The sequence below is a fragment of the Acanthaster planci genome, linkage group LG08 (assembly GCF_054643075.1).
Source record: "Acanthaster planci isolate LZ-2023a linkage group LG08, COTS_SCS, whole genome shotgun sequence".
Classification (NCBI taxonomy): Eukaryota; Metazoa; Echinodermata; class Asteroidea; order Valvatida; family Acanthasteridae; genus Acanthaster; species Acanthaster planci.
This window is the reverse complement of record NC_141784.1, coordinates 2,482,102-2,505,166: the sequence shown is the minus strand read 5'-3', so window position 1 is coordinate 2,505,166 and position 23,065 is coordinate 2,482,102. Positions and strand designations below refer to the sequence as shown.

At 41.2% G+C, this 23,065-nt stretch overlaps 1 protein-coding gene across 1 annotated transcript in view; it reads right to left on the bottom strand.

Moving 5' to 3' along the window:
• stt3b (STT3 oligosaccharyltransferase complex catalytic subunit B) overlaps nt 1-16,987 on the bottom strand; it is a 40,732-nt gene extending 23,745 nt beyond the window's left edge. Inside the window, exons 1-4 of the mRNA XM_022228934.2 lie at nt 16,640-16,987; nt 6,974-7,082; nt 5,639-5,748; nt 1,302-1,390 (exon numbers count right to left, since the gene is read on the bottom strand). Coding sequence (XP_022084626.2) covers nt 1,302-1,390; nt 5,639-5,748; nt 6,974-7,082; nt 16,640-16,953 — 622 coding nt within the window. The 5' untranslated portion in view covers nt 16,954-16,987. The remainder of the gene's footprint in view (nt 1-1,301; nt 1,391-5,638; nt 5,749-6,973; nt 7,083-16,639) is intronic.
• Nucleotides 16,988-23,065: the final 6,078 nt, after the last annotated feature.

Sequence of the window (23,065 nt, the reverse complement as noted above, 5' to 3'; positions counted from 1 at the left end):
AATTGGCAGGGCGAATGCCAACTTGACTGTCAGGCTGGGAAAGTTGATGCCTGCTGTCTCAGAAAGCGAGACCTGTTGTTGGGAAATGCAATACTCTATTCATGCTGTTTTGCTGGATGGGGAGAGGAGAAGCCTGTCAGGGGTCAGTGTGCAGAGACATAAGTGGATGATTGCTTCTGGAGATTGGGGGGGGGGGCAAATTAATGGACCAACAAGCTCAACTTGTTCTTGCCCGTGTTGTAAAAGCAGCTGATAGTGGCCAGCAAGCTCATTCACTAGCTAAGCAGGGCTCTTGGATTAGACAGCTCGGGGAAATGCATACCTAAAGCATAGTGTAAATATGCACAAAGAGGACTCAGAAGTTTTTCACAGGCACACGCGCACGAGTTGAAGATAAATTCACTATTCTGAGTCTGGCGCACTGTAACTTTTCATCTTTTTTTTTTACTTGGTGGCATGATATCACAGCACGATTTAAATTTGAAACTTTGCATGGTGGGGTCTGGACTGAGATTTTGGTGGGTACACCATGTGGAATCGATCTCTTCTATGACAGTGGTGGTTCTGAGAAGAACTGGCGAGTGTGAACTCGACCACTCGACCAGAATGCTCTGATCGTCCTCAGGAGAGATGCGAGACTGAAGTGGAGCACTGGCTGACAGGTATATCACAGCACAGCTGTTGAATCACCTCTGTTTACTCTGACTCACCTCTGTTTACTCTGACTCACCTCTGTTTACTCTGACTCACCTCTGTTTACTCTGACTCACCTCTGTTTACCCTGACTCACCTCTGTTTACTCTGACTCACCTGTTTACTCTGACTCACCTCTGTTTACTCTGACTCACCTCTGTTTACCCTGACTCACCTCTGTTTACTCTGACTCACCTCTGTTTACTCTGACTCACCTCTGTTTACCCTGACTCACCTCTGTTTACTCTGACTCATCTGTTTACTCTGACTCACCTCTGTTTACCCTGACTCACCTCTGTTTACTCTGACTCACCTCTGGTTACCCTGACTCATCTCTGTTTACTCTGACTCACCTCTGTTTACTCCTTGGACACACAGCTTCACCCTGGATGCCAGGTATCAATCTGGAGGGCAAGGAAGCAATGTCCTGCAGGTGGACATGACTTCCTCACCCTTCAAAGCATTCAATGAACTGTTGAACACATGCATGTTCCGGCAACCAATACAAGATTCTGTTCGTGTCCATGTACACTCCACAGTAATCCCTTTCTGCATTGGGGCGTGCAAGTGGGCTAGAAGTGGGGGGTGGTCTGGGAGGGGTCCCTTACCAATAGCAATGAAGCAAGCTGCTAGAAGACCGGCTCCTGGATTCCACAGCTCCTTGGTGAGCCCATAGGCAGCCAGTGCAGTTAACCCACTGCAAACAGAATTAGACAAAACAAGTCCACAATATCTCAACGGGTTCTTACTTTAATGAGAACAGGAGCACTCAATGAATGAAACATGATAAGCTTCCCACTCACATCAGGGGCCAATTTCACAGAGCTGCTTAAGCACAAAGCGTGAAAAAACCTTGCTTGACAAATCAGGTTGCCAGCCAAAACTTCTTGTAATGTATATTGTTTTGGAATGATATTCACCTGTCTTTTGGTTAGCATGACAATCACATAGAGTTTGAGCTGGTAACCTTTGGTTTTTTAAGCAAGGTTTTTTGTGCTTAAGCAAATTTTGTGCTTAAGCAGCTCTATGAAATTGGCCCCTTCTACTGAAAATAGTTGTTTTAAATAAGTACGTGTACAGTTTACAGATCAGATATTTATGACAGAAGCCACAGTTTGAGCCAATTTAAGCCACATTTACACTAAAATGACTGGGCTTAAAATAATGAAATGTTACAGCAAGTGATCACATTCCATTTCAGTTACTCCTCTGGGCTTTCACACTTCAACGACTCAAGGCCTGTTACTCTTCTGCACTGATTGGCCTTCTCATCTGTCACCAGATATTATTTCTAAAAATCCAGACTGTAAGGTTCCAAAGAGGTAGCAAAGACCACGCTGGTTCTATGGTCAACCCTATTTCATGCAAGCTTACCAGTTAAATGTTTCCACATTTCACTATGTGGATAAAAAACTGGTAAACCACACATACATGTCCATAAATAGCATTCCCCTCAGTGAACAAGACTTATGTGTCATGCTGTGCAAAAATAAGACACATACATGTACACATACCAGCAGATTCTGTAAATATTCGCAGCCTCAAAGAGCAAATTGCCGCACTCATGCACTGGCCCGGTGACCTCGATGACAATCAAGTGGTCACAATGCACATGTGCATGTAAGTTTTGCTTTCTAGCAGCTGTTCACACGGGATTTTTCGGTGACTTAAAACTGACAAAGTAATTCTTCTGCGACCGAGCTGGCCCTGTAAAACTTACGGTACTTCTGTCGAGGGGAAAACCGACAACTAATGTTCAACAATTGACAATTTATAAAGTACCGTACAAGCACACACACATACCAGAGGTCCAGGCTGGATGAAATTTTGTCAGATTGACAGCAGTAATGTTTAACAAAAACAGGTCAATGCGAACACAGCTTCACACGCAATGCAGTGGCTGGGCAGGGTCTTTTCCTTTGTCAAAACTACACATACAATCCTTCACAAGTGTCTCTGTAATTTTCTTTTTCCAGCTATTTGCACTCTTACAAAGTTTACACATTCACGTTAAGGGCTGCACAGGTTGCATTGGCTGAAGTCTGAAAGACTTCTCATATGTTTATACTACCCTGTACATGTAGGCACTTGAACAAAACCGACAAACAGCCATCAAAAGTACGTTTTGAATTCGTAAACAGGTCTGTAGGTGACATTTTCTTCCCGCTTGACAATGTCTGGCAAACGAGGCAAAGTGGTAACTGCAGTAACTGCTGTATTATGAATAGGCCAAAGCTAATGCACCCTGAATGATTGATATGTCACTACATGTGCATTGTACATGCAAATTACATATACGTGTACGTATAAATGAGACTGGTATGTTTACATGCAGGACATGAACAAAATATGGGACGTTTGCAGTAACACAATGGATGTTACTGGTACTCTTTGTTTTGAGTTGTGTAGTTCTGAGAGGAACAAGCTGTTTCTTCTGATGATGGACAGAGTACGGAGTTTGAAATGTCAAGTTGAAACAAATCCTTCTTGTCAAAAGTGCACAATACGGGTGATTCACAATAGCGCGCCTCTGTAACGGGGAAAAAATGGCACAATTCAAATAAAAAAAATAAAGAAGAGACTCAAAGAAAGCATAACACTTGGGGAACTCGCTAACAAAACTTATTTTCAAAGGGATCAAAAAGGGAGGAGTCGCAAGAAATCTAAAAGAATAGGGATGCCGAAGCTGAAACTTGATTTTAACAACAACAAAATCTTTTATTTCTTCTGAAAGACATCAAAAAAAGGAAAAGTAACTAGAGAGCTAGAAAACAAACTTTTTCAAAACAGGTCGACAGATTTCGCGCATTGTGATTGGCCAACACGTTTCAAACTCTTGGGGGCGCACTATAGTGAAACGCCCGTATTCAAAGAGATCAACGACAGTGGTGTGAGCAAAAGCCTTCAATACATACGTGTACCAGTTCTTTACCGCGCATATGTTGCAAATGGCATCAACTTATTCTCAACTTCCATCAGTAACGGCTCAGTGATCATCTGTATCCGGTGCCCCTTTACTGAGATACGATTATCATAATACAATTTGCAACTATTTTAATATGGAATCAGTCTTTGTACATGTACATGGTACATGTATGCCCTGCCTATTAATGGCAAAAATTGCAGATATTGCTGTCAATATCCAAGAAAAAGCCTTCCAGGAAAATGCACTTAATTCTCAGTGTGTAATGGAAATTTGGCAAAGTACATGTGAGTGCATGTAAAATACCTCTACATGTAGCCATTGCACACATATGGCACCTTCACCTGCAAGAACCTGAAGCGGTATCCCTAAGAAGACCAATTTGGATACAGCTTTTTTCCTCGCTAGTGTATCTGTGCATTGGTTCTTGTTAGTGACGGCACGCGGCATGTGAACCACACAGAGAATGCAGCATATTTCCTCTGTTCTCGTTGCTAGGCTACCTACAGAACCCATTTGTACTTCACGCTCAGAGTCGCCAACAAATAGACACAGAAAGCTGTTTTCCTGAATTCATCAGTGACAATTTAATGATTAACTCGGCTGTACAGATGTACCGGTACTGAACCATATCCTGTCCATGTGAATGGACCTCTTCAGGCAATTGGACAGATGAAACAGTGGGAGATGTGATGAACATTCAGTAATCATTCATTCTCCATCATTGCTAATCAACCTTTTCTACTTGGTCCGGAATAGTTATTAAAATAAAAAATTACAAAAACAATTTAAAAACGTACAAAATTTATGATTTATCCATGAGAGAGGAAATCCCTCTGGCAGACATCAACATGGCTGTTGATGTCAAAAAGCTAACCCTGGCTTATCAGAAACAGGACTTTAAGCTCATTCATCCAACATTGACCAATCACATTCATTTTTTTCTTGTAAATGCGTGTTTTGACTAGAGCCCTTTTAGAAACAAAGTGAAGGCAGTTTTCATTTTTTTTTTTCTGCTGAGGAACAAAAAAAAATAAGTTTTGATTTTTAAAATTACCTGTATTAAAGCAGGTACAGCACATGGAAGCCATTCAATCCCATGATGCAATGAGAATATCAGAAAGGTTCATTCAAAATGGATTCATCCGTCCACCATGACACTCAAGTTCTACTCATTGGGTTTATCACTCAGCCACAACGACAACACTACCATGCGTGAGTTTCTGCATTTACAGCCGTCTGGATGTAAAGGACAGAGGTGGCCTGTCTGCAGAGTTGTCGGCCTTTTACCGTTGGGTTCTGTGCAGTTGTCACATATGGTCTGAATCGGATTTTTCTCCCGTTGATCAGTTTTCACATCACCCACAGTTGAATTAAAAACTCAAAAGTCCATTAACCCTGACAGTCCTCAGTCCTCCAACAGGTGAAGGATTGAGGACTGTTAGGGTTAATCATTAGAAACCTGGGTCTGATGTCCTCTCAACCCCGAATAGGGGCATTGGAATGGAAATAATCTGAGGACATCACATTCAGATCCCTTGTGTTTCTTAGTTCATTTTTGAGTATTTACATGCAATTCAAGTATGGACAATCACTTTTGAATCTTCTCACTACGTGTACTTTACTCCAGATCTTCCATTCTGCCATAAACTCTGAACTAAACTCCGAACCTTAAAAGAGTTACAAGTTAATCTTCATAAAAGCTGTTATACTGTGCACATAGTTTGCATGTACACGTTATTATTATTATTATATTTCTGGTAATGACACAAGGATTCCTCAAATGTGCCCTAGGCACTGTAGCTCGCAAGCCTGAAGAAACCTGTAGAGAGGAGACAGTGACGAGCAGTTGCAGTTTTAGAGGTGGGAGGAAAACCCCAGAGGAATATTCTGGGTAAAACCCATGGAATCAGGGAGGGACTGCAAAACCCAATCCACATGTGGACTGGGCCGGGATTCAAACCCGGGCAGCAGAGGTGGAAATTAAACTCAGGAGTTGGTCAATGACACAAGTACTAGTACCTGAAGAGAGGAGCTAGAAACACGCACACGTCTCTTATGTGCACTGGTATGTGAAGCAGATGGGCCAACCAGTGGATGGCACCGGATGTAACCATCAGCCCCGGGTAAACCTGTAGCCAATGGAAACAGAGAGATGACATGTATGAAGGCAGCGTCTGATGTCAGGGCTAAGGCTGAGAAAGACGCACGCAACTGTGGAAGCCACTGGCTTATGGATGCAGCTCTTTCCCACTGATGTGTCGTACAGAGGGTATGCATGGCTACCATCTTGCAGGACAGTGCTTTTGTTCCACAGGGTAGGCACATGGGAGGTTTCCCTGTGGAACAAAAGAACAGCCCTGCAAGATGGCTACCGCAAAAAGGGTCTATTATCAGTCGCAGCCAGTTGAATCAGTTTCTTCTGCATGTGCAATTTACAGCAGAAAACTGAGGTGCCGTACCACAACCTCTTCTAGGTAAAGCTTGGAATAGCGGCATGGCTTTCAAAGTGTGGGGGATGATGCTTTAACTTTGAAACACTACACGATAGCAAAATTGAAATGCTAACAGGTTCGCTAAAAGATTTGGACTGCAAACACCCAGTACATGCATTTTCTCTATCTCTAAACCACTTGCAGAGCTCTCTCTTTTCAAGAAAAGAGTTTAATTTTGGATTTGCCCTGCCCGACATGTATTTAACACTGTATACTCAAGTGTGGCCTTGTGAAAAAAAAAGAAAAAAAAGAAAAGAGTTGTTGAAATTATCTAATTCCCCATGAAGGAGAAACCCTACAAGTTCATGTACACATACTTTGTATGATTTGGGTATAACTGTGAAAGCTAGACCTTTGGCAGACTTAACACATCAACAGGCAACTTCTCTGATTCAATCTACCCATGTCACATCAAGGACCCTTTTTTGGTGTACATGACAAGTTCACGTGCGATGCATGCACGTAATTTTGCAAAGGAAAGTAAGTTTCCAAAACGTCAAGTTATAAGGGGAAGATGTACTTTATCAATGTTTCAAACTTATTTTTGACCTGGGCCCAATTTAATGGCTCTGCTTACCGTTAGTGAAAATTTGCCACTACCTACAGCAACTACATGTAATTCCATGCAGACAGTTACATGTAGTGTGCTGTATGTCGCAGGTAGCAAGGAAGTTTAGATCATGTGTATGCATAAATCCTCTAACTAAATCTTCTGAGCCCACTTGTGCTGGTACTGTAAGCATTGTACGTTGATCATATTCGAGAAGGCAAAGTTCTGTGATTTTAGCAAAGCCATGAAATTTGGCTCAGCTATCCAAAAGAGTAAGCTTTTCCCATAGAGCACTTCTGCTGGGTGACTTACAGTGCCTCCAACAATCCTGCCCAGTGGATACCAAGCCCTTTCATCGAACCAGTTGAGGAAGTTGTAGAATCCATGAGACACAAGGTGATGAGTGGAGCGATAATTGAACCTGCAAAAAGTAAAACAAAAGTGGAAACAGATAGTCAAATCTATCGACAGCATCTCTCCACAAGAAGTTACAAAAGAAATTAACGTGCAAACATTCTTTAAGCAGAACTAGAAGTGAAGGTTTCCCCCCCCCTATGTTTTCTGTTGTGCACTGTGCACAATTCCTTCCATGAATTTGGACTTGGGTTTCTTGGGTGCGCATTAGTGATTACGGATAGAGGCGTGGCTTTGGAGGCATGGCTTTGGAGGCATGGCTTTGGAGGCAGGGCTTTGGAGGCGTGGCTTTGGAGGCATGGCTTTGGAGGCATGGCTTTGGAGGCATGACTTTGGAGGCAGAGCTTTGTATGTTCTACTTGCATAGATCCATTACACATTAAAGGCTTGTGAAGATTGAGGACTGAGTGTGAGAATAAGCCAGATTTTAGTCAAATTCAACTCGCAAATGGCTTATTCCAGTCTGTGATTTGTGTGTGGCGAGAATGTGCAACAGCTGAGTGTTTAATGAATTATCACCATAGCAACTTTATGTGTGTGGGTTTTTGCCGACTGTTTTTTTGGTCGGATTTTGTTTTGCATTTGCGCACCTGTCTCCATTGCATATTTTCTGATATCTGTACACATCACAATTTTATTAGAATCTTGTGAACATTCATAATTTTTATCTTTGTTAAGGTTTTATTTGTGTGTTCTAAAAAATTGAGAAACCACTCGAAGAATGCCCCCCATTCTTAATATAGGTGTATTCATCCGCACATGTACAATAAGTACAAGAAATGATTGACCCATATTTTTAGCGACAGTTTACCCTGTGTCAGCCAGACACGATGTCAAATCTTTTCTGTTTGAGTGCAGCAGAGTACATGCATTTAGTAGTTGGACACTGTTTCAATGTTGACTGCAAATTGACACGAGCGAGCGAGGTTTAATCTGGGCTACCAAGCTGAAACCCTGGGCAACCACTTTCATGAAAGCAGTTGTTCGGGGAGAGGGGAGGAACCATGTTTTGGGGAGATTTGTCGAGCACTGACAGTTGATGAGAATCGTGCATTCCTCACCGGACAAAAACGTCTTCAGTAATGACCAAACATAACGGGGGCCATTTACTTACAGGGGGGTGTTAACGCACAGGATTGTGTTGAGTGCATTACAGGCACTTGTTTTTCATTGTTTCAGTTGAAATTTTTGTTTTTTAAGTGTGAGACTTCCCACATGGTCATAAGAAGGTGAGAATAACCTGAAACACGTGAGCCTCACACTCAGTGTGAGAGATGACAGCCCTGCATTACCAAGAATAGTGATACAGGTGATTCGTTACGCACGCATGCACACGTACATACATGATACATGTACTGCAACATTTAAATGTATGCACATGATACATATCTACAGGTTCTTTTATGTACTGGACACATGTACATTCACAAAAGATCCAAGCAGTACAAGAATAGGTTCAGTGTTAAGTGCGTGAAAATCTTGGATAAAAATGTACGTTGGAGAACAAAAACCGGTAATGCTACATGTACATGTACCATACTTGTGCATAGGTTTTAATCAAAATGTACATGTACAGTTTGGTATATTGAGGATACAGCACTGTATAGCACAAGTACATGTATCATAAGGATAATTCTAGGAATTAGGGGTCCATTTTTTTTTCCGTGTCCCGGTCACATCTGACGATACATACCAGGGGTATGATTTTGTAAGTTCAGAACACATTTTCTAATTTCCAAGAGTGATAAATTAACCCTAACCCTATGTATACCACAAATTACTACTTGTAGTAAAATGTAGTATTCAGTCCTGTCGCTTGTAAGAGGACATGACCTTATTGTTCTCTGAAGCCATAAAATAAAATAGAAAAGACAATGTACCATACAGTGCTGTGGCACTATGAATGCATGGCTTTATTGATCTCTGTACTAGTAACAATGGAAGTAACCTAGCCAGAAGTAGTAATTTGTAGCGCTAGGTCCTTCAGGCTCAGGCTACTACTTAGTATTTTGCAGTACTGAGTACTGTAAGCCAAACAATATGCTTGGCAGTTAGGGTTAATCATGGAGGAAGGACACAAATGGATTAATGCAAATTACCTACCAAACAAATATTATTTGTTTGAAATCAATTCCGGTGATATTTCCGTGTCAAATAACAAAGGTCAGATGTCACAGGGACACAAAAATGTCAGACGTTTGGCCCCCCATTTCTGGACTTACCCATACAGTGTATGCTTATCTAAGATCAATGTCCTTGACACATGTCCTTGATACCTTATGGATATCAACTACATCTGTTACCCCTGTTCCTCCAGCCTATAAATCATCCGCAGATCTTGCTCTGACTCCAGATTCAAGACCACAAGGGCCGCTCTGTTTTGCACCTAGTATCCGTAGAGAACCTACCGGTATGCATCAACTGCACGCTCTTAAAAAAAAAACAGTCTTGGTGAGCGTGGGTAGGAATACCCGTACATGCACGATTCTGTGACAATTGCCGTTAAGTGGCTTTAATTTCAGTTTTTATCAGCTGACAAGTCCCTTTAAAAACACAGCCGGGAGGAGAAGCTGGGTACGAGCACTCATCGGTTGTACAATGTAGATCTGACAAGTTCGGCAATTGGTGATGGACGACATGCGTTAACTTCTGGATATGGAAGTGGGAATTCAATCTCTAATGGCGATCCTGGTTGAGGTTCACAGTGAAGCTTTCACATTAATGCGTAAATTGATATTTATTGGAAAAAAGAAGCATACTAGACACACTGCACGCCTGGTAAAAGACATTACGTACATGTACCGTAGGATGGACTGGTACATGCATGTGTACCAATGCACGCAACTCGGCATGCACCGTAGACCAACTTTAAAGTTGCAGTACATTTACACTACAGATGCACCTGCTCAAATCATTCAGTATGTTTAGAGTTACACATTGAAATTCAAATGTACCCACAGATGAGTGCAATATTCACATTGCAACCAACGAGGGTAATAAAATGTCAACCAATTTGAGTGCAAGATGCAAAGATGCGGATCAAATCATACCCACTATAAAGTGACTTACAGAGCCTGTCTGGCCTGACAAGTTAACTCCAATTCACTTGTACTTTGTAGGAATTAGACTCACTTGCTCAGCAACTGACAATTTCCCTTAACCAGGAACTGATTTTTTTAATGAATATTTTCTGGCATCAAAAGCCAACTTTAAGTCGGGGGGGGGGATACAACTGACGGACTGCAGTAATGGATACGTGTAGTCCTAAAGAGATGCCCTACATACTACGGTAGCTCTATGTTTAAGCACTAATACATGTACATGCATATTTAATGTACACAAATGTAGTTGAAGTCTAGAATACATCCTAGAAGTAATACGTGCATGCATGGTACAGATGCATGTACATTGTACAACAGCATGACAAAGGAAGAGAGAGCCCATGAAGCTTAAATGGGCCCTGACCCCCTTCTTGAAGACACATTTAATTAGGACAAAGCTTCTCATTATTGTCAGAAATTGGAGTACCGGTACGTTATCTTTTGCCAATTCAGGTGTGAGCGCCAAACAACTCCATTTATTTGGAAAATTCTACCAAGCGTCCAGATGGCATCAAAGTACATGTGCAATACAGTAAATGTAATCAATTAACTAACTCTAACCCCCTTGGGTGTGTGTAAAATCATATTCACGCAATTGGGAGATTGATACGCTTGAAGAAAAACTGAAAGAATGTTTGACTATTATATAGGAAATCTACTTAAGTGACCAACCCGAAGCCTAGACCAAGAAAGCATTGCTGTTTTGCTTGAACATCTCACCCTATCAAAAAGCCATTTCTTAAGTCAACATTTCTTCAGTTGACAGCTTATTTTTCCAAAAAAAAAAGGGGCATAAAAACTAAAATAACAGTATGATTCTTGAGACCCATGGACTCCCCTTTGTTGACACACTTTTGGAACATTAGTTCTGCCTTAAATCAACTATTACTACAGGCTGGGGATGATCCCTGTGTGGGCTTTGGTGAGATTGGATGTATCCAATCTTTTATTGGCAAATATCAGCAAGGTCTTAAACAAATTGGAACAAGAGTTACCAATAGCTCCCCAGAGAAGGCCCATCCGTCTTTGCTTCGGTAGGATCTTCCTTTGCATGGAATGTATCATTCTGTGAATTATTCCCATTTGCGCTCCAAAGGCTACAGCTTTCTTGCCTATGTGGTCTGAGACATTCTTGCCTTCTTAGTGCTGAAGTAGTGAAGCAATGGATAGTGGGAGGAGCCACGGAGGAATCATTCGAGGGGCGTACCCAGTGGAGTCTTGCTTTTTTGTGGCACTTTGCAGTTGTTTTACTGGAATTGAACAATCAGAAGCTGGCACTTTTCTATTCCCCAAGGACAAAGGAAATGGTGTGAAAAATGTCACAGTCAATGTGCTTCTCTTTGAAAAGGATGTATAAAAGCTTTCCCCAACAGGGAAAGTACTGACTCAAACACTTTTTAACCACACCTCTCAGCAACATCTACTCTGTTAAAGAAAAGTTATCCTGAGAGAATGAGCTGGAGTACAGTATGTGTAACGGTAGATTTCATGCAAAGTTTCATATTGGCCAGGGAACTTAAGTAGTCGGCAATTTTACATACTGTGAAAGTTACGAGACCCAGGCTTCACAGCGTGGGGCAAGTTCACATGATGACAACAGTTTGACGGTCCTGACGGTTAGAAGCAGTGGCATAAATTGGTATCGGACACTGAGGGGGGATGGGATTGATGAGATTGGGATGGGGATGGGATTAAGATGAGGATCTGTGGCAGGGGGGGGGAATGATTTGCCCAGCCACTGAAATTTGAAAAGCCCATACATGTATCTGTATACATGTCCATGTAGCTGCTTGAATGGTTAACTTTATATACATCAGGATGTACCTGAACGTGACACTGTGAAATTGTGACCCGAAACTGAATGTGAAAAATGGAAGCAAAGCTATACAACAGAGGACAAAAAGTCAACAACCTGTCCAGTAGTACACACACAGATGCAAACAGTGAATTTGTCTACAGGTTTAATAACCAGAATCATAGAGTGTACATTGAAACTTTCCTTGTATGACTGAAGATTTTGGCCATACGTTTGAATATCCCAGTTTAACCACTCGTGGACACTTTTCTTTCACACAGTACAGGCTCCAGGAGTGGTGGGCTTTTTTTTGACTGAAAATCTCAACTGCTTCTTACAATGCTGACTGCTGAATGTTCAGAGTCACTTGCTCGGGATTTGTATGATGCCGTTTTTCTTCTCATAACCTCATTTTTGCAACACCGTGAGGCCCGAGCATAGAGTGATATTTGCTACACTGATATACGGTAGGTATGTACACATATGGAGACCAATTTAACATGTTTAAGAGGTCATCACAAAATTAGGCCCTTTTGTACGAATGATGAAAACACATATCTGTGATATTTGGCGCCAAGTGTCTGTCGTAAGGGTCATCTGCGACTTCATCACAATCTTTCACACGGTACAACGCAGCACATTGCCAAATGTCCCTTGTTTTGCAGCATATATGTATATGTACATCTGCATCACAGATACCCATTGTTGAGAATAAACATTGTCAAGTCTGCCAGGATATGCTATGCAATACTCTCTGTGAAAATATTACTTCTTTAAAACTTCTGTACAATATTATTATTACCCGGTTAAGTATCCATAACCAATGATAGGCAAGGCTGCTGCATGTAGATGGGGCTTTGGTAAAAAATATGCCCGCAGGGTACATGTATTACAGCAATTTCCTTGAAAAATACCATTTTTACTACACCCCCCCAAAAAATATATATTACATGAGAAGTACCACGTTCGTTTTGCTTTGTCAAAGTTCACTGCATGAAATAATAGGAATGATTTTGCTGACTTTGCCCTGTTCAGAATGGTCTCCTGCTGTCCTTGTTTGTGTCACATGCAATCCTAGCCAGATGAAAACGGCAGAAAGTCACAGTTCATTAGCTGCAACATGTGCACTATGGTTCACTTGCTTTTTTTTAGAGGGGGGCGACCATGGGCATGGGACAAGAAAAAATCCACCAAGAAGCAGCAGGATAAAAATCCAGTGCAACGTCTCAATAGTTTTTATCAAACTTTGAACGTTGAATAACTAAACGCCCCCATGCACATACGTCATTTCAACGATAATCACCTCCTTGTCAATGTCAATCATTTCAGATCAACATGTACAATCTATGCAGCTGGTGCATTTGTAAATACGAATAAATGTAAATGTTTGAGCACAGTCACATGATGTACACTAATGTATTAATGCCTCAAGTTACATGCTCTCATGTAAAAATCTGATAAGAACATAGATATTTGATGTCTTCCTTGTTACTGTCACACAGTAAATGAGGTGTTTTACATTTACGATCGTGATCACTTTCTTGACCCACAAAAACCAAACAAATCACTGGAAATTGTATTGTTGTACTCACAAAAACTAATAAACAATACAAGACGATTAAAACGGTCACAATTAAGAATAATTAACAATGACTGGCACTTTAAAAATATTTGTATGCAATTACTGTATGATATAAATTTCAGTTTAATGTTAAATTATCCTTAATTTAAAGTTAACAGTCCTCAAACCTGATGGCATACATGCAAATGCATAATTTCCAAACTGATCAGCTCTGTACAAAGGGATCTCATCCTTGACTTATGTGAGTGAAAGCACAAATTACAGAGACTAAAATAACAGATTGTTAATTGTTAGCCTGCCTTAGCCTGCGACGTTCATTGTTCGCTGTTGGGTTGAATAACTGAACAAGTACATGAAATGTCAACTGTGCCATGACAACTGAGTGGCCAGGGTTGATATCTTCCTTGCCTCCTATCCTGTTCGAATCCCACCCACTTCAGCATTATGAATTGGGTTTCGGTCCCTGTAATTTTTACTCTCGGGAATATATTTTCAGGGTTCTCTCTCTCCTGGTTCCCCAAGCCTCTGGGCTACAGTACCTACACATGCATGACTGTCAAGGAACTCTTGATAAATGAAAAGAAAGAATTAAAATACATGCACATAAAGTAAATATATCTGCAGTGTACGGTACGAGTACATGTATGTGGTTTACCATCATAAGGGTGAGTGTTTCATTTTGCTAACATGTTGTGTATGTTGGTACACATACACAAAAAATGAAAAAAACATGAAAACTGTCTTGATCTCCTCAACCTTTTCCTTACTGCACTGTTTACAAAATTATTGATTTCCCTCTTCCAAAAATCAAATGGTTTGCTCAGTCAAGTGGAAACCAGGAGACTATAATACCTGTACGTTGGAGACCCGTGGGTTGAAATCTCACTTTTTTCAGACCAGATTCTAACCAGATGAAGAACTGGTAGAAATGAGGAATGTTTTCAGGCTTTTTCTTTATGGGGAGTAAAAATCAAGGTCATGTGTTCAACAAAAATTGTCCCCGTTGCTTTTCTCTGATAGCTGCAAGCCTTTACGTCATTCTTGTCACACAGATGGCACACTCACGCCACAGCAAAACTTCTGATGCAGTTTCAGGAAGCTTTTATTATAGCTTCAAAAATTAGTGCGAAGGGAACCCCTAGAACTATGAGGCTCATCGTTCTGCCTCCCCAAAGGGCCCAATAGTTCCCAGGGTGTACTCGACTTCTAGAATACTTCAACACTTGCATAGTCTGCATTTGGAGTCAGGGTTCTATGCTGTAGGTTACACTGTAAGTCCATTTTCATTGAAGCATACATTTTCCCCATCCAGCATACCGGTATTTGCTACTTCACTCAAATTTACACATACACATGATGTTTGAGTGTGTCTCTGATTGTTTTTTTCACTGTATTAAAAAAAAGTTGACTGGTTTGGTCTGTGTTGATGTGGATGGTGACTTGGAATAATTTTTTTTAGCCATGACCCAGTCCTGCATTTTTTTGTCTGATAGTGGGCCACAAAAACCACATAGTACGGTACTCTAAGATTACAGAACTTACTATTCAGTTGACCCCTGATAGGATAAATTGCCACTTCTATCCCATTGGCTCAGGAAGACTTTTCAAAAAGGGAAAAAAAGGCCAAAATTGCACTAGATTGCACTGACTGTCTTTTCACATTCCAAAAGTCACAATGACAACAGCACGAAACTAGACAGATTTGTCGCAGTAAAAATTGAAGTTCCACAAACACTCACTTTGCATGTTCAGTGTCATCCCAGTACTACTAGGCCTACCCTACAGCAAAACAATCGGCACTGAGATAGGGTAGTTTACTCTCAAGTATCTACATGTGTACTGCCTAATTTTTCCTAGTTACATGCCTTATGTCACAACTACCTGTAACGTATTAGGCAAATCAAAATTGATACTTATTTACTATGTCCAATTTTTCAGCAGGGAGGCCCTTCCAAGATATTTGAAGTACACTGGCAGATGCCATCAGGGAAAAAAGCTAGAGGTCAGACATGGTTCACACTACTACATGACAGAGTTAACAACACGAATGACCAACATGACCAACATGTCATTGTGTGTGTACATGTAGACCTTACATTGAATTTGTACACGACAGTACTGGACTGCGGTAGCACAGAGAAAGACACAAGACCACTTTTTTTGACATGGAGCAATCTGCAAGGTTCAAAAAGGTGGTATTTTGATTTAAGAACAAATATAAACTGGGGACTGGGATGGGGAAAACTTGGGGAAGCAGTGATGATGAAGCTACAATGGGGCAGCGCGGACATCCGGGAGTTTTACAAAATTGCGGGTAGCAACTAGCAACCACACTGCGCCGATGAAAACAACTGCAACAAGCGCGCGTACATGTATGTACTGATCAACGAAAAGATTACGTAATCCGATCCTTGGACTGGTTGGTGCGTGCATACGTCGCCATGGTTCCTGTTTTCACCGGTGCAGTACCTGCCATTTTGCAAGAATCCCGGATGTCCACACTGCCCCATACTGCTATAGAGGGCAGGGCCAGCATGGAGCACCCGGTACCCTCACAGAGGACGTATCTTGACAATATAGATTTTGAGGACAATGAAGTACATGTACTATGGCATCTACTCAAGCATATCACACAGGAACAAAAACCTGTCCTCTGTGACTGTGAGGTCGCTCCACGCAGGCCCTCTATTAATTTTGATCAGCCTGTCCCTGGCATGCCTGATGCATGTACCTGTAGGCCTAGGCAAGTTCTTTTCTGATTTGTGGTTGGAGGTCTTTGCAAATGCAAGTGCTGCTAAAATAGCTGGGAAAAATCTGAGTCACACACTGGTTGCATTCAAATTCACTGGCTAGCAACTACCGCAATCCTTTTCATAAAAATTAGCCTTGTACATTTTCATTTAGTAAGTCGTAACAGATGAAAATACATAGGCTACATCATGTACATGTGCAACGTGTAAGCCCTAGGCCTAATCTATTTTGTTAAATTACTTATAAAGTTATAGGCCACTAGGCCATGCCCATAGGCATGTTAGAAGGTTTAGGGATGAAAGCAACGACAATAGGTTTCAAAGAACAATTCTCACCAAGGATCAAACTCATGGATAATGCTCTCGAAGCGAATGACGGCGAAGAGTCTGGAGCTGAACGCAGCGAGGCAGGCTAGGAACAGAATCAGGAAAGTCAAGAGGCCTTCCACCGCTTTGGAAGTCGTTGGGAATCTCAGCTGCTCATTCTCAGGTGATTCCGCCAATTCCACCCCCTCGCCGGAATCCTGATTCTTGATGGATTTTTGGACATGCCTGTGGCGGTTTCCCAGACTCTTGGGGGCCATTTGGAGCTGATTTTGGCTCCGTTTTCCAGTGTTAGCTGCATCGTATTGTCCACTGTGTTCCGCCATTTTGGTTTCGCACACACATGGATTTTGCCTCAGTCACAGTAAAGACTGTTATTTAAAGAGCAACAAATACTCAGCAGAGGTAAACTTTTTAAATTAAACAAACAATAGCATGAATGTTTTAAAATATCAAACAGTCTATTCATTGGTACTTACAAAAAGTATGTAATTGTAGTTTCAGAAACGTATATTCTGGAGGAAATAAGTAAATATGTGATCGAGGCTATAATAGCTAGACCAATCAACAGTGTTATCGTGTGAGCGCAGAAACGCAGAGAACTGCAGCTAGCTAGCTCTACACCAACTCCACCGCATGGCACGAGTCAGTTCACTTGCTTCGCGATTCACTGTTCATAGCAGGAGTTTTTTTATGTCTGAAAGCTTGTAGCCCTATTTCAATATATAAATCACGTTTTCTACACGATATTCATAGATAAATAGTGTGGGGGAGAAGAGCCCATAAAATGCTCAAACAACACCGGGGTCCGTGTAAATACAGTCCAATCGCTAAGTTTTGAAATTGTGTTGAGGAAAAAACAAAAACGAATCTGGTATTGTTTATTCTTTTTTTTTTTTACATTAAAGGAAAAACTGACCCTTTACCGGTTTTCTTTTTTTAATCCAAACAAGGAAAAAGGGAAACTATCATTTTACCGTTTTCTGTTTTTGAATCCACTGAAAGGGAAAAGAAGGAAAATGAACTCTTTACCGTTTACTGATTTTTTTTTATCTGAAAACATGAAAAAGCTTTCTTTTCCGTTTTCTGTTTTTAAAACTGAAAAGACAGACAAATCATTACCATTTACTGTTTTATGATATAAAATTGAAAAAAGAGAAAAATCAACCTGTTACTCTTTCCACCTTTTAATATAAAAGAAAGAAAACAGAAAAACCAAACCTTTGCAGTCTGTTGTTTTTGAATCTGAATTTTAAACAAAGCCCAAACATTTTTCGTGTGCAGCCTTTTGATCTGAAAAAATGAAGCGTTATTGCATTTGCTGTTTTAGAATATCTGTTCAGGAAAGAAGAAAATGTTTGAAGTTAAGTTCAACCTTTTGAAATTGCATACACCAAAGAAACGAATAATAAACCATGTATTTGTTTAATTTCGAGAAGAAAAGCACACTCGTGTTTCCTTTATTTTGTTTAAGTGAGATGAAAAAATCCCACATTTGTTTCATTGACCTGCGTTTATTTTCTCAATGCCATTACAAACCAATGGAAACCAAGGCACAAGTTTCTGCCCGAAATGAAAAAAGAAGATGGGTAATAGGAAAAGGAAAAACGAAACCCTTGGCTGGTTTAAACTCAACAATGCAGACCGCAGCCGAGGTCACCCGAAAGAGTCTCGGGCAGTTTCGGAAATGAGGGCGTGCATGTGTTGTGCGCGCGCCGGTCACAGACATAATCAATGCCGGCCCGGCACAATTTTGCACATGTATGCGAATTGACTGCTCCGTGTACGGAAAACTCATTCAGCTTTGATATTCAGCTTAATTTAAATTCACGGAGACTTTTGTTCTTTTCAAAGAGAGAAAAAAGAATATCTTTAGCTGAGGATGGCATGACGTCGTCAAAAATAAGCCGTATTTTTCACGAGCTTACTTTGGAGATCAAAGTATATCTGGGCTATACAGGCCCAAGTGGACTGCCTAGCCTCGCCAGGATTTTTATTCAAGCGGGTTATTTCCACTTTTTTTCAGCTGTATTTGCACGTCCGTTCCTTTTTTCAGAAAATAAAAAAATGAAAAACATGATTAAAAAAACTAAAGGGAATAGAAAAATTACTACGTGTCCTGAACAACAGAACTGTATTTTCTTTTTTGTCCCGCCTTGATTTCCCATTTTTACCTGTTTTGCCTCTAGTTTCCCTTGAATAACAACTGCAACCCCCAATCAATAATCAGCACATAGTCGCAATGAGTACTTTGCATGTATACTCGCTACCCTCTGGCTTCCCCTCTCGAAAAAGTGCATTTCCAGTAAAATGGGCAAGTTCCCCACAGGATTTTGGCGCTTTTATTTTTTCCTTTATTTAAACCACACTTGTAAGCACGCATACACGATTGCACTCAATAGTCTGCCCTTACAAGAGTATGGTGCAAGGGTATCCTCTTTTTTTGTCAAAGGTTCGACACGCAATAACTCCTGACTCTAAGAATTAAGTTTCAGTAGGACATAAAGTCATTTTTAATTAGATATGTGACAGATTTTTCCATAACGAAACGTCTGGATTCGCAAGATTTGGCGCGAAAATTTGGGTCGAAGTCAGACTTATTTTACAAAAATATTTACCGGCAGATTCCCATTTTTGCATGCAAATCGATTAAGACAGTCTTCTACTCTCTATATCTAGTTTTATAACCAGGAAAACTAATTTTTAATAAATATTGAACAAATTTGGCGACACTATTTTTTTGCATATGGAAAATAAAATACCGTAATTTTGGGGTGATTTAAAACCAAATTGTTCATTATGATCTTTTTTGAGGCAGGGCACAAAATCAATGTCATACAGGCTTACTGAAAAACAAAATGATTAATGTTGTTTGGATTTGTCATAAAAAGGTTTACTATTTATGCTCGGTTTCCTGGAAATCCATTGACAAAGACAACGCTCGAAATCAGACATAGCCTCTCACTATGCTGTTTTTAAGTGCAAATCTTGCGCACGCTCACTTCGGTTTAATGAGCGCCATGAACGTACGTTGACCAACGGACAATGGGAACTCATACTGATTTCAAGCAACAGCTGTTTCGAATTTTTTTTTTTTTGTGGGGGGCATTTTTTGGGAGGGGGAAAAGCAACTGTTGATTTTTTTCGTGCAATATTCATGGTTTCTCTGAATTGTGAGGCTCGATTTCAACTTTCGAACGATTTGGAGCGGGAGCAAAATGAAATACATGTATACATTTAATTACAAAACTCGTCTCTTTATTTTCAAAAAGTTGGGCCGGGGGCATGTCTGGGTATGCCGCACCCCAACCCGGAACCGCCACTGATATTCAAACCTTGTCTTTGAAAATAGGGAGACCGACCAAAAATGGGGCTTTATGAGTGTCACGGTCCTGGCCAGGTATTGTCAAGGACCACAGCGCCAGTGTTGTTCACGAAGACAGTGGAAGACACAAATCCTTTCGGTGTCCCCCGCTGATAACCGACAAGAGGTTCCCTATCTACGCAGCGGGTGAATGTTTCCTAGTCGAGCCAGCCACAGGATGCAAGTATTGCAGTGATAAACATGAGATATACTGGCATTCTGTTTTGACAAAAACATTTTGTGTTCCCAGTATAGAATGTTGGTGGAGGGGATTCCGTAAGGTTGTGAGGAGCCCCCACTCCATGGTGCACAGGTGATGCTGCCGTGACCACCTGACTAGCGCCCTCTTTTGGTCCTTTTCGGACAGAAAAGGATCTCAGACTGGCGAAGATCTTCATACATTGAGCCTACCACTGTTCGGGGAGGGACGAACTTTTTTGCCGCTTTTTTATGCAATCTTTAAGGTCTTTCTGATGCAGTGTGAGGTTCAGTTTTGGGGCTCTTTACATAGTTTGGGATGGAAAAGAAAATAAATAGTGTGATATTATTGTTATAAGGTCATTCACCAGCATAAGAGATCAAGCTTACAACAAATTTCTGATTTTACTCTGGGCCTACTTAAAAAATTTTAATTTAAATTGATTTATTTTAATTGGATTGTCATTCATGCTTGAACAAAATGTAAACCAGGTTTAAGGATAAGATTTCCACTGGTATATACTAAACAACAGATAAATGCTTTCTACAACAAAGCCGAAGAAGAGCGTTTTGTCCAAACAGCTCACACCACTCTAAATTTAATAGTCTTGTTAAAACAATCGAAAAACAATTGAAACAACCAATACGTAGTACACACGGTTCCGACAATCGGTTGATTGGACACGTATCTACCAGTTAGTGGCTCACTTTAGGCAATTTATGTTTAGGGTGTTCAATAAAGGTATGTCGTTTTATTTGGTTTTATTTGCTCTTCAACATCCCTTATGCCAATTTTCAAAGTCACCAACTTAAAACACAGTAGCCCAGGAATGGGTGTTTAAGTTGAAAAAAAAATCTTCCTAATGCCCACTCTAAAAGGTGAACAGGGGCGGATCCAGGATTTCCCAAGGGGGGCGGGGGTAACTGAAGCAGTAATGGTGAAATGCCTGTACAGCGCGGAGCCATTTTGGAATCGAGGCGTTCTATGGTGCAATGTCAGGCAGTACCGTATGACACGTCTTTTTTCTTCTCAGTCCCTCTTTTCTTCTTTAAAAAAATATTTATTAGGCCCTATTTATTTTTCTGGTGCAAAAAGCAGGATGGGGGCGTGCCCCCTGGATCCACCCCTGTTGAACGATCTTATGAGAGGCACAAGACAGTATTTCCCTGATTTTAGGGAATGACAATTTATTTGCATTTTTCGTATCATGGAACTTAAACGAAATCTCAGCCCTAAGTCCCAAACGAGGTTTATATGTAGAACCTCGTTTTCAGCTTCTGGGTTCAAGTGGCTGACAGCTCTCAGGCTCAGCGTGTCAACATTATGGTTGTCATAATTGACACACGCCCTCTATACGAATCCGCGTCACCCAATTTGCTGCATTACAGGTAACTTAGAAGCAGGAGCATCACAGGAGCATCAGTCTCATTAAATGAAAACACAGGCACACGCATCAGGGGGTTGGGGTGGAAGGACACCCCCTTCCCATTTTTAAGAGGCCTACGTGTAGGCTGCCCCGGCTGGTTGGAAGACGCCTCCTTAACAAGTATGAGCCATATAGGGCCTAGGCGTCATATGCTCAGTGTACGGTTGAGGACAAATCCGGCGAAGAGGTTAAGGTGGTCTCGCCATGTGTGACAAATACATGTAGTTACCAGCCCCCCAGCCCCCCCCCCGAATAAAAATAGCCTTCTCGGCAAAAATTCCTGGATCCGCCCTTGAATTTTGTCTGCAAAAATGCTCAAAGGATACAGTGTGGGTGCAATTCTTGGCTACCTTGAACTGACACGTCGCAGACCGGAGTGTGTTGACAGAAATGTATCAACATAGCAAGTTCAGGGTGTTCGATCGACGAGGCAAGCCCTTCCGATTCAACCTCAGTGGCAGACTGGCGCATGTGAAAGGCCTTAACGTGTCAATGTGCTGTACCGCTGTTGCCATGGACACAAGAAACCAGTTATTTTTTATTAAAAGTTTTTGAGGGGTCATTGATTAACGAAACCTCGAACGAGAGCTCAAAGACACTTGAGATCGTCAACGCTCTTGAATAGGGAGTACTACTGTACGTGGATTAAAACTAATCAAGTGTTTGGGCGTCTCCTTGATGAAGGACCAATACTGGCTTGTACGGGCGACTTCAAACGAAATCTATTATTCCTTTTTACAGCTAGTAAAAAATAGCACAAAGCTCCAAATATACTGGAAATTTCTTTAAATTAGTGGCGAAAGAACTTATTAAATTCCGCATTGAAACAGTTGTACCTTTATCAACGGCTTACTGCTGCTTACATCTGCAAAGTCAGCAGTGACGAATAATTTGGATAGTAGGGTGAGATCAGTGCTGGTAATTACGTGAACCTCCGGTCGTAACCTCATCCTGCATGTATCAGTGTAATAATTACAGTGGACATCGCAAGGACGTCATCTGTTGCTTCAGTCATGAAATGATTCAGTCGTGGAATGACCGGTGATTAATCTTCAACCATGGGACGCAATCATCACGTAGAACACTGATGTCTGAAATGGCTGAGTATAGAGATTGGTCAGTAAAGCAGCGATCAATTAAACTACAAGCACATACTTCTAAATTGGACTGACTGCATGATTTTGTCAACTTAACGGAGATCTTGGTGAAAAGCGCACCCGCGTAGACTAAGAAAAACCTGCTATGTGCACCGTCATCTCTCCATAATCTGAACTTGTAAGGGTTCGCAGATCCTCAACCCCCGCGCGCATCCATCTCACCGCCTGTAACACTCTCACGGGGGTCTCTGCAGTCTGCATCCTAACAATCAGACCTCCTCCACAGGCCATTTCGAATACAAAAGTCCTGCGCCTCGTTGATACCCCCTAGAACCTTTGAAATACGACAATG